Genomic DNA, 12,264 nt, shown 5'->3' with positions numbered 1-12,264 from the left:
AACCCTGGTTCAGAGGACTCAGTCAGGAGCAGGACCCCATTGTGCTAAGCATAATACAAACACATAGGCTAACATTTTTTGACCCTGTGATTCTTACATATAATATCATGAATCTAAATTCTCTCTGTCAGTTTGAAGTATCATAAGATACAGTGCCCATAGACTCTCCACCACCTGCAATCAAATCTGATTTTAAATTATAAAACACTAAAGACAGCCACTTATGTGGGCTCCCTTCAATTTTATTTTATTTAAAAGGAACTCCACAAAACGTCCTCTGGATTTCATATACTTTAAAGTCTACTCAGCTAATGAACACCCAAAGGTTATCCAATTTGGTGATGCACAACATGGTATTCAAGCTCCCTCTGCTGTCCTGCAGTTAAGTATGTGGCTTTGTTCAGTATATTCCAAACAATATCAATATAACGAAAGCAAAGGCATAACTAAATAGAGACATGTAGGCTTCAGGCATATTTAAAAATAAATTGGATAAATAGAAAGCCTGTAAAAAAAATTCTGAACTTCCAGTAGTTAAGACACACAATGAAGAATAAAACAAAAGATGAGAGTAATTGACAGATTCTTTTAACGAACATGACCTTCAAGAAGGGAAAAGCCAAATTCAGAGTTACTAGGTGAAATTCAGTGTCTTATTTGTTTTAGAAATAAAAATAATCTTATATCATGGCATTAATATACCAAGAATTGAAATGTTTAAATTATTTTCCTTCAAAGTGTGTACAGACTCTAATCAGTAACATACCTTTAAGTTAAAAAACAAAACACAAGAAACCCATACAGGCCCCAGTCTTGCAAAGACTTATTCACACTCATGCTTAACTTTAAGCATGTGAATAGTCTCATTTGAGTTCAATAGAACTATTCCCAAATCTTACAATTAAGCATGTGTAGAGTCTTTGCAGAGTCAAAGCCTTAGCTCATAACTTGAATGTATTTTCCTTATTCTATTTTTTTAAAGGATATAACAAAAAGTTTATTTTTAGATTAAGACACTACATGAAACATAGGGTCAGAGAAATATTTTTAGCATAGAACATGACCCATAAAAGAGCATTTTAAAAGTTTACAGTTTTTTAATCTTTTATAATGGCTTCAACAAAAATGTGTCTTTTTTCAGGAAAGCCCCACTAAGATACAAAATTATTGAAACAAATAACCTAAAAATGTTTTTATAGTTTCAATAAAATTTCACAAAATTTTAAAAATATTTTTAATTTAGAATAAATTGATCCATTCTACTTAACCAATAAGATATAAAACAAACCAAGGTGATGACACTGTTCTATTTAAAAAGTGAAAAAATCTTTACATTTTTTTTTTTTTAATATGAAAATCTAATATGTATTTTGTAAAGGACTGTTTCCACTATACTGTTTTGAATGAGTGGTCATTAGAAGAAAAAGTAATATTTGTGGAAAACTCATACCTGTACCATGGATAAACAAAATTTTCCAGCACCAGTTCAAGCACCTGTGTAGAACAAAGACAATCGCATTACAAAATAAGCAATCTATTTATTCTACATCCTTTTCAAAGAGTTGAAAGGAAAAAAATACACGAACAGCCTCTCTCATCTCATTAAACATAAACATTATAACTCCAAAATGACAAGAGATTAAAAGTGGAGAAACACAATGCACTGGGTAGAGAAGAGTATGTAAAAAAAGGGAAGACATCCGGAGAAAAGGAGAAGAGGAATGTATTTCTAAGCCAACAGTGTAAGGCTGAAAGTCACACAGTCAAATGCTGTATGTAGGACAAGCTTTTTGTGGGCCTTCACAGAAGGGCCCATGGCTGCCAGGAAGAGGAACTATGAGACTATAGGTCAAGGGATGAAGCATTCAATAGCAAGCCAGAGCAGTAAGCCTGATTGACTGGAAGGTATTGAGATCTTGGAAAGTTAATGTGCAACCAATAAGAGGAGAGCCTTAGAAAGCAGCGATCAGATGCTCGAGATATTTGCCTCCGATGAGAGTAACTGATCCTAGGTGGTAGAGAACACAGCCAGTCATGCTGCTGCTGGGTTCTGGATTGCCAAGTGGCCCACTCTGACCATGCTGGACAATATGACGACTTACAGGGTGTTCATCAATCAGACTGATGGAGGGATAAAATGGTCTGACAGGTAAAATAACCATCCCTACCCACATGCTTAGGAACGTAAAATATTATCCCTCATGTCTCTTCTTTAACAAAAGGGAGCCAGGAATTTAAAAAACAAAGAACCAATGATAAATTCAAAGAAAGTTTTGAACCAGGAACACCATTTTCTTTTGTGATGCTGGCTACAGACATCTCTGATCAGCTCTTTCGCAATGTTATGTTGCCACGGTTTATGACATAAAAAGCCCCACAAATTCATTGATCAAGAGGTAATTAAACCTACACTGCGAATATGATATTATTGGTAGATAATTCAAGTAAGTAATTTTTCAGTCAGATTAATTTTATGCCACTTGTTACTTTTACAACTACATAACATATCACATGTTGAACTTAGCCCAAGACGAATGGGACAGCAGAACACATATTTCATGCAATTTACATGAGTAGCAGCATCATTCTATAACCCAGAGTTTGCAGTGGAAACATGGAAAATCATGCCCCACTCCAGCACCAAGTCTTCTCCATTGTGTCTTCTTTCACACTTAACTGGAGTAGTGAGGGCTGTAATATAGTTTCATGATTCTCTAAGATACGTAACTATAATATTGCCATAAAAACAGCAACTCTGAATACCATACACCATCATCCTCTAGTATATACTCATTGCATTTACTTCCAAAAAGATAAGCTTCTTAAATAAAGGTTCTACATCTGTTAATCTCTAGATGGGAATGAACTACAAGTATTAATATGTTTGCTAATCAGAGCTCCTCAACTCATTCTGCTCTCAAGGTATGCACTGTGCATTGTCAAGATGATGTAAAAAAGTCAGCTATTGCATAAAAAAGTGAAATGTTTTATTTTTTTTAAAATATGCACTCACATTTAGGAAGGGAATAATTCTAGGTCATGGGTAATAAATGACTTCTTTGAGTAGTCATTGCACATCTTAATTATTGGTACTATTTATTATTTTAAAGAACCCAAAAACAAGCTGCCTCCTTCACATAAACAAATGCTCCCTGTCTTAGAGAACTTAATCTAAATTTAGTCACAACAGAGTGCATAACAGCAAGACTGGAAAGAACAAGGGATAACATAGGACAATATTTTATTATTTAGTATTAGTATTGTAATGATCTCAGCCCTGACCTACCTTTTGCCTGAGTTTCGGTATGCACTCATTTTCATAGATTATAAAGCCGCAAGACACCACTATGATCATCCAGCCTGACCTCTTATACTACAGAGGCCATAGGACTTCCCTGAATTAATTCCTATTTGAACTACAGTGTATCTTGATTATAAAATTGCCAATGATCGAAAACGCACCACAACATGTAGTAAATTGTTCCATTGGTTAATTACGCTCATTTAAAAATCTGTGCCTTATTTCAAGTTAATTTCTCTAGCTTCAACTTCCAGCCACTGATTCTTATTATATCTGTCTGTTAGATTGAATACTCTTTTATTATAAAATTTCGGTTCCCCATCTACGTGCTCATGGACTGTGATCAAGTCACACCTTCATCCTCCCTTTGAAAAAATAAACAATTTGAGCTCGAGTGTCTCATTATGATGCAGATTTTCCAGTCCTTTAATCATTCTCATTGATCTTCTCTGAGCTCTCCCCAATTTTTCAACATCCTTTTTGAATTGTGGACATCAAAATGGGACACAATTCCAGGGGCAGTTGCACGAGCACAAAATATAGAGGTAATATGATCTCTCTATTCCTACTTGATTTCATACTTTTTTAATACATACAAGAATTGTGATTTGACTCACTTCTGATGCCCAAAAGTAGTGCTGAATCTTAAGGACGGATTGGAATAATAAAAGATTAGTGGTTTTGAATTTCAATGCACTGAAATCATGTCAAATAATTAACAGTAATTGACAATTAAATAATAGTTACCTCTGAGAGAGAGGCATCAACCTTGGAAGATACTTGTAGATCCAGCCATGGTTGGTAGTTTTCCAGAAGCAATGCTGGTCTGTAAGAAACCCAGAGAGATAATACAACATTTAAAAGAAGGTTCTCTCTCCCCAAAGTACAAAATGTAACAAGTGTTATAAGGAATGCCAAATATTTCACTTACCTATGCCTTTTGCATTTGACTTTACCACATACAGCACAGCTGTGACCTTGGGGAAATAGCTCCTGTAATTCTACTTGCTAAGGAAGAGAAAGTAGTCTTAATTTTTCAAAATTATTTCTCTCAATGCACTTATGCATCAGCCAATTTGCTTTTACTGTATGTGATTTAAGTAAAATTAAATTGCACAAAATATCACAGGTTTGTTTTTTTAATACAAAGACAATTAAGTTAGTAAAGTACAAAATGGAAGCAACTGAATTTAATAAAAGGATGCTAACTTACAGATTAAAAGTAACCCATCAACATAAAACAGTTCTAATTCAGCAGAAAGGTGATTTAGAATTGACAATGTTTCTTTCTTGAAAACTTCAGATTCATTTTAAGCAGGCAGAGTATGGCCAGTAAGATATATTCTGAATTCATTTTATCAAAGGAAATGTTTCTCTTTTACTAGCATCATGTTATCATGCAGGCTTAGGATAAAAAAATGCAACTACTACAGACATTTTAAAAGCATTATACAGGCAGCAGTTGAATTGCCAACACTGAAAACTGCATATTTCAAGCCCTTAGGTAATAAGGTACAAATAGGTGCAAACACATGTACTTAGCTTTACTCATGTAAACAGTTCCCTTGGGTTCAACAAATATATATTTACAAAATTAGGGCCTTTATTTGTATGTGAAGACTGTTCACAATAGAAAGGTTACAAGTTAATATCAACTGCATTCACCACTGTCTCATTAAAAGAGCATAAAATTATCTAAAATTACTGTTTGTATATATTACTACAAAATAAATGGAGAAAAACTAAACAAACAAGACAAAGAAAAATTAAATGTACCTTAGGTTTATATTTTATTGTAAAAAGAATATTTGGCAAGAGAGACTCTAGTTGTAGTAAGCAGTAGAATGCGACTACGCCAGCAACAAACGACCAGAAGATCATTAAAATGTGAAGATACCTTGTAAACAAACAGAAAAAAATTACTGTACAACAAGGTAGACAATACCTTATGGTATGTTATGGTATGTTTACAGCAAAATTTTTCACGATGACATATGAACAGAAGTATTTCTTTTCTCTACCAGAAATTAATTGAAATACTACTAAAAACTACCTGTTATGTCAGAGGTTCTCAAACTGGGGGAGTCGGTGGCTAAGTGGGGGTTGCAACCTGTCAGCCCCCAGGTGGCGGGGCTAGGGCTGACAGCCCCAGCTGCCCAGGGGGTCGCACTCAGAGGCTTGCTGTGTGAAAGGGGTCGCCCATGCAAAACATTTGAGAACCATTGCTCTGTGTGTTTATGATGGGGTGTACTTAGCGCGCACTGGAGATGAAGGGGTTAAACCAGTACTCCTGGAAGCAGAAGGGACCCCCCGCCCCCCCCCCCCCATCACACACGAGGCTCAGCAGGAGCAGTTGGTGCAACAGACAGCGCAATTGCTATGGCCTGGGGGACCACCTCCTCTTGACCCAGCGGAACTGGACCCAGGGGCCCTACCTACCCACCTCTCAGTATGACTCACAAATGTGGGGTATAGGAATGACCCAAAAGCCTTTCTGGTGACCTTTGAGGGGGTAGCCACCGCTGCTCAGTGGACACCCGAGTACTGGGCCACCCTCCTGGCCCCCTACCTGACAGGTCCACCCCAGATTGCATACCAGAACTTAGATCTGCAGGAGGCCCTTGAGTACGGGAAGGTCAGGGCTGCTATCCTGGATCAGGTAGGTGTCAGCCCCGAGTCCTACCGCCAGCATTTTTGCCAGGAACAGTACCTCTAGGGGGACAGGCTGCAGGCGTTGGCCCAGCATCTCTGAGACTGGGCGTGGTGCTGGCTGGAGTCAGAAGAGTGATCAGGGCCCAAGTTGCCAAGAGAGTCGTTCTTGAATAATCCACCAAGATCCTCCCCAGTGGAGGGAGGGGATGTGTACAGCAGAATTGGCCAGCGACCCTTGCCAACGCTGTCAAATTAAGAACCACAACCCCGCAAAGCGGACACTCAGAGAGGAGGGGGCGGCTCATGGGAGGCCCCTCAGCGATGGGCCTGGGAGGACACAGCGCCTTCCCCGAACTCTGGCCTCCAGTTTGAACACTGAAGGAAGAAGCCCAGATAATCAAGGATCGACCCTGGGGGATGGAGTCTCGCGGACAGAACCACCCTGCCAAGGACAGATGCACCCCCTGGGGGAGCTGGGACCGGTGCTACAAGTGCGGACAGGAGGGACACTTTTGCCGCGACTGCCTCTATGTGGACTGCGGCTTCGGCCAGGTGTTAGTGGCCGGGCATGGAAGAGAGGCCTTGAGAAACTGGTGATCCCTGTAAGGTTGAGCAGGACCCAGACGCAAGTCCTGGAGGACACCAGATATAGCCAGACCCTCATCCAAGACGGTGTGGCCCCCAACCACAGAGCGACGAGGGTGGGGATACAGTTGCAGTGTATCCACGGAGCACTACCGACGGCGCGGGTTGAAGTAGAGGTTAGCCCCCACTGCGAACTTGAAGGTCCATGTCGCCCCTCGGCTGGCCTACCCCATGATGCCGAGGCATGATTGGCCCTGGTTCAGAGATCTCCTCAGAGACTATGGGTGCCGGAACCCAAATGGGGACAAAGAAGGGGCACCACAGAGAAGGCTGCTCACAGGACCGACAGAGGCAGACCCGAGGGAGGGCTCTTCCTTCCACTCCAGAGGGGTCCCCAGCCCTAGGCAGAGACCGTGGAGGGCTGCCAGATGGAATTCAAGGACAATGGCAACTTCATCCAGGAACAGAGGGAAGACCCTATCCTCAGCCATGCCTAGGACCAAGCGACGACCCTTGGCCACGAGATGGGAGACGGCGGCCGGCCCCCGCAAGGCCATAGCTTCGAAGTCTGGGAAAATCACCTCTATCAGGTGGCCAAGGACCCCCAAATGCAGGAGAACCTCCTACAATTGCTGGTTCCATGAAGGCTGCAATGCAGGCTCCTGCACCTGGCCGACGCACTACCCTGGGCTGGTCACCTCAGGAGGGAAAAAAAACCTTGAGAGGGTGTTCCGACAGTTCTTCTGTCCAGGCAACCATCAAGGAGTAAAGAACCACTGTGCCTCTTATCCAGAGTGCCAGCAGACTGGACCAAAGGGGGTATCCAAAGCGCCCTTCATCCCCCTGCCTGTGGTAGGGATTCCCCTTTGAGCACATGGGCCTAGACCTGGTGAGGCCACTGGAAAACCACGGGACAGGAAACCGCTACATCCTGGTGATCACTGATTATGCAATCTGATACCTCGAGGCCATATCCTTGCTGACAACCCCGGCCCCCAAAAATCAATGCCGAACTAGTGAAGGTCTTCGCCAGGGTTAGGGATTCCCCGATAGATCTTAACTGATCAACGCACCAACATGACGTCCTGTTTTATGGCCAAGCTATGCCGCTTAATGAATACCTGAGCGCTCAGGACTTCAGTCTACCACCCCCAAGCCGATGGGCTGGTGGAGCGGTTCCACCAAACACTGAAAGCAGGTTATATGTGTTTGTGGAAGGGTGGATTGATTTAAATCATGATTTAAATCACCAAGAGAAAAATCACTGATTTAAATCAAGTTTCCCACTGACACTTCTTCACATATTTCTTAAACAATGGTGCAAATCTGATCACTAAAACATGTGAATTTACAACTCAATACAGCATTTTACAACATCTAGGAGGGTATACTTTGTCATTTTTTAGATAACTTGATTTTTATTAATTTAGGAGATAGTACATTATACTCATTACCTGTGTCAAGCTGCAGATGCAGCAGCAGTACATTAGGAATGGTAAGATCTAAATCACACACACAAACACAACAGCACTCATTTTATTAAACTAAATCTTAAATGTTACATAAATGTTTCACATTTGCAATTGCATTAGTCTCCTTAGTTGCTGGCTGACAGCTATCCTTCAACTTTTTTTTTTCTTTTCAATTTTAAAATTTTATTAACTCTAACAGACAAGTCATCACAACACTAAATGTACACTGTCCTTAAAATTTCTACAACTAGCTCTCATCTTCCCCACCCCCACTGTCATTTTTATTCATAGACAAACAGAAATATGAGTTTTCCTGCTTTTTCTACTCCCAGTCGATTTCTTAGCTTTGAGTGAACAAAACCAAAGGATGAAAATATTCTCTTTGTGCCTGAAGAGGAAGCTACTGCTATGAAAAGTTGGTTTAGCAATTAAAGGAACTCTGTTTCAAGGTGCCTGACTGATGATTTCCACCAATTCAGGGGAGTAACATTGTTCAAAACATTATCAGCAAACATGTACTGTTTAAATGGTTCCACTCCTGCCCTGAAATTTATTATGACTGGAATAACTGAGGAGTGATTTTGAGATGCCCATACCATAGCTGCATCATCATCTTCAGGAATTAGGCATCTATCTTTATATCTGGGATCGAGAATGTTCGCAAGAAAATGAGGCGGAGTTAGTGCTTGATCCATTTGCTTCTTTATTGCCTGCAGTTTAACTTTCTGGTGAGGTGTTTCTTTCTTCAATGTCTCTTGAAGTGCCTTCCAAATTTCGACAGCATCAGCAATGCAACAACAATTTCTCTGAAGTTTGTTTAAGGCTATGAATATAGGCTTCACTATACTGAGCATATCCTCTACATTCCTCTTTAACCCAATGTTAGATACTTTGGATTAGATACTTCCATCTATTTTATCACTGTTTTCTTCACACAGTTTTATGAGAAAAGGCCAGTTCTTAATAAATTCCTCAAAACAATCAACCATAGAATTCCATCAAACATCTTGAGGGAGAATTAGTTTGAATCCTCCTGCCCTCTTCAGTGAAGCTGAAGCAAAATGGTTGTTATGGGAGTATTTTGCGACTTCAACAACATCACCTTTTATTCCTGGAGAAGATGTACTTAAGTCTTTGGCTAAAAGATGCATTAAATGGGCACTGCAGCCATATGTTATTAAGGAGCATCCTTTTGTTTCTTCTTGTAAGTATCTTCTCATCTTTGCAGCATTGCCTGTGACAAAACTGTGCCCATGACAGTTGAATTTTTGTTCACAGTTTATTACAGCTTTCACTGACACTTCTTTTAAATATTCTATTGTGTGGGCATTTCCCGATGTATCTATTGTTTCTGAAAGATATGCAACCCCATCTTCTGTTGTCACACGGGCACACATTACTGTATCGTTGGGTACATTGCTCCACCTATCAAGGCTTAAACTGAAAAATTTCCCCTCAGTATTTCTTGCACACTGTTCAAGTTCCTTCTCATACACTGTATCTAGCAACCTTCCACCAATGTCTGCTCTACCAGGTGGAGTGTAGCTTAGTCGTAAGGACTCAACCATGTCAATGAAGTGTTCATTGTTAACAATGCAAAAAGGAGAATTAGTGGCATAAATGAACTGAGCAATCTTCCAGTTTTTCTGTGGAACATGTGTTAGGGAATATAGGAAGCTGTGTGTGTACTGAATAATGTCTTCCCTTTTTCATTCCAGTCCATTCCACTGTTCCTGTCTACTCTGCCTCCGTTCTTTGTCTCTGTCTTTAGGACAGTGTCTTAACTAACTCCTCTGCCTTGCTTGGCCCAGCTCCACAACCACATATGCACAGGACAACAACAATCCTATCCAGTCTGTGTCTTTCTTTGCACAAGGACTTTAGTCTGCTGAGAAACATAAACTGAAAGCCCAGAACTTTCAAGAAGCAAGAGCTGGTAGTTAGGCTGGACACACTAGAGCCACTAATTCATTTTTATGAGACTGTGAGTGTAGGTTTAGCATGTTTGTGATGAGATTTAGTCGTAACTGTTATTTTATAAACAAGATAGACATTTAGTATTTTACTGATGATTTAAAAAAAATAAAAATCTGATTTAAGTTAAAAAAAAAACCCAATTTTTTTTATTTAAAAAAAAAAAATTGTATCCATCCTGGTTTGTAGAGGACGACCCATGGCATTGGGACACATTGCTTTTGCCCCTTCTGTTCACCATACAGGAAATCCCCCAGGCACTGAAAGGCTTCTCCCCATTTGAGCTCCTCTATGGTAGGCAACCCCAGGGTCTCTTTGACCTCTTGCGAGAGAATTGGGAGGAACAGGAGAACCGGGATACGTGCAGCTGCCCTGGGGATGTTCGCGCAGCGGAACCTGCTTCAGGCACAACACGCCCAAGAACAGCAGTATAACAAAGGAGCCAGATTCCGCAGTTTTGAGCCAGGAGACGGCGCCTACTTTTACTACCGTCTACAGAATCCAAGCTGATGGCCAAATGGCAAGGGCGCTTCAAGGTCATGACACAGGCAGGACCAATGGATTACAAGGTCCGTTTACCAGGGCAGAGAAGGAAGACCCACATATATCACACTAACCTGCTAAAGGCATGGAAGGCCTGGGGTCATGGGAGAGTAAAGGCAGAGGGTGCTGTTTTCTGGCTCCCTTTCACCAACACAGCTTGGCCCCTCACTACAAACCTTTCCTTGAATTGCTCACCATGTTGCCAGGAGGAGGATAAGATGCTACCTCTGCTTTAAAGTTAACAGGATAAACAGAAAACCATCTGAACTAAGCCCTCATTTTCCCTGGGCCATCGGCAACTGCCAGTAGCTGGTGGAGATGGGACACTAGATGGGGAGGGCTCTGAGTTAATACAGAAAATTATTTTTCCCAGGTACCTGCCTGGTGGGTCTTGCCCACATGCTGAGGGTCTAACTGATGACCATATTTGTGGTAAGGAAGTAATTTTTCCCCAGGTAAGATTGGCAGAGACCCTGGGTTGTTTCGTTTTTTTTGCCTTCCTCTGCAGCATGGGGCATGGGTCACTTGCAGTTTTAACTAGTGTAAATGGTGGATTCTCTTGAAGTCTTATGATTGGAGAATGTCAACAACTCAGCCAAAGGTTAGGGACCTATTACAGGAGTTGGTGCGGTTCTGTGTCCAGCAACGTACAGGAGGCCAGACTAGATGATCACGATGGCCCCTTCTGACCCTTAAAGTCTATGAGACTCAAGGCAGCCAGAACAGCTGCTCCTGACCACGGGCACCAGGAACTGGCAGACAGGGCCACGCCCCTGCCTGGGGTGCGCTGAGCAGTCACTACCTCTCCCCGTCCCCCCCCTCCCCGGCCTCTGTCCGCCGTTACAACAGGGATGACAGCGCCCCAGCTGACCCGGAGCTGTTATCGCCCCCTCCCCAGCCGGGCCTGCAGAGCGGCCCCGAACACACCACCCAGGCCCGGCCCAACGGCCGCGCTGCAGACAACCAGCCTCCGCGGGCCCCGGCCAGCAAGCAGGGGAGCGTCTGCCCCCCACCCCTCCCAGACCCGACCGCGCCACCCCGGGCCATGGCTGCTCCCGGGGCGCAGCACCACAGCCGCGCCCTCCCCCCGCCCGTTGGGGTGGCGGCGAACGGCAGCAAGGAAGGAGGGGGGAGGGCGGGGGCCGTTACCGGTTCAGCAGGAGGGTGGCCGCGCTGAGTCCCAGCAGGATGCAGCAGCACAGCGGGTACTGGCGGCAGGCCTCCCGCAGCGCCTCCTCCAGCCCCCGCGCGCGCTGCCTCAGCCTCTCGCCCGCTGCGCGCGCCCACCCTTTCCCCCCATGGTCGCCAGCGGGGCAGAGGCGCGGCCCACCCAGCGCGGGGACCCCCGACTCCGAGCCACAGCGCGAAGACGGTGACGAGGGCGAGGGAGTGGCTTCCGCTCTTTGTCACGTGATTTCCACCACCCCCCACCATGTGATCGCACGGGCGACGTGCGTCGCGTGTGACGAAATACGTACGTGCGTGCAAATCGGGCGGTGGGGGGCGGGGCTCTAGGACCCAGCCGCGCGCTGCTGCCGGGCTGAGGGGCGGCGGCGGCGGATGGCAAAGCGCCGATGATGAACATCGAGCGGAGCAGCCCCGGTTCCTGTTGTGCCCCCAGGGCCTGGATGGGCTCTGCCGCCCCGGGCCGGGCCGGGCTGGCTACGCAACGCTGCCGCGAGCGTCTCGGCCCCATCGCGGCAGCCGGGGCAAGGCCCGGGCCGCCCTCAAGATGGC

General features: G+C 43.8%; 1 protein-coding gene across 4 annotated transcripts in view; it reads right to left on the bottom strand.

The window, feature by feature from the left end:
* The window catches only part of SNX14 (sorting nexin 14), an 87,617-nt gene extending 75,710 nt beyond the window's left edge, over positions 1-11,907 (bottom strand). For 2 of the 4 annotated variants that reach the window (XR_010922079.1, XM_067560732.1), the window contains exons 1-5: positions 11,677-11,788; positions 5,078-5,198; positions 4,233-4,309; positions 4,049-4,127; positions 1,451-1,494 (exon numbers count right to left, since the gene is read on the bottom strand). Coding sequence is in view for 3 of the 4 variants with exons in the window: in XM_067560732.1 (XP_067416833.1) it covers positions 1,451-1,494; positions 4,049-4,127; positions 4,233-4,309; positions 5,078-5,182 (305 nt within the window). In the remaining variant the exon portion in view is untranslated. Of the gene's footprint in view, positions 1-1,450; positions 1,495-4,048; positions 4,128-4,232; positions 4,310-5,077; positions 5,199-11,676 lie in introns of all 4 variants that reach the window. The other 2 variants (XM_067560730.1, XM_067560731.1) reach the window with 1 other exon arrangement.
* Between the last annotated feature and the right edge of the window lie 357 nt (positions 11,908-12,264).

This window comes from Emydura macquarii, unplaced genomic scaffold, assembly GCF_026122565.2.
Source record: "Emydura macquarii macquarii isolate MOO-44397 ecotype Brisbane River unplaced genomic scaffold, CSIRO-AGI_Emac_v2 contig_2297, whole genome shotgun sequence".
NCBI classification, from domain to species: Eukaryota; Metazoa; Chordata; order Testudines; family Chelidae; genus Emydura; species Emydura macquarii.
Note: the sequence above shows the minus strand (reverse complement) of the source record. Positions and strands in the feature narration are given on the sequence as shown.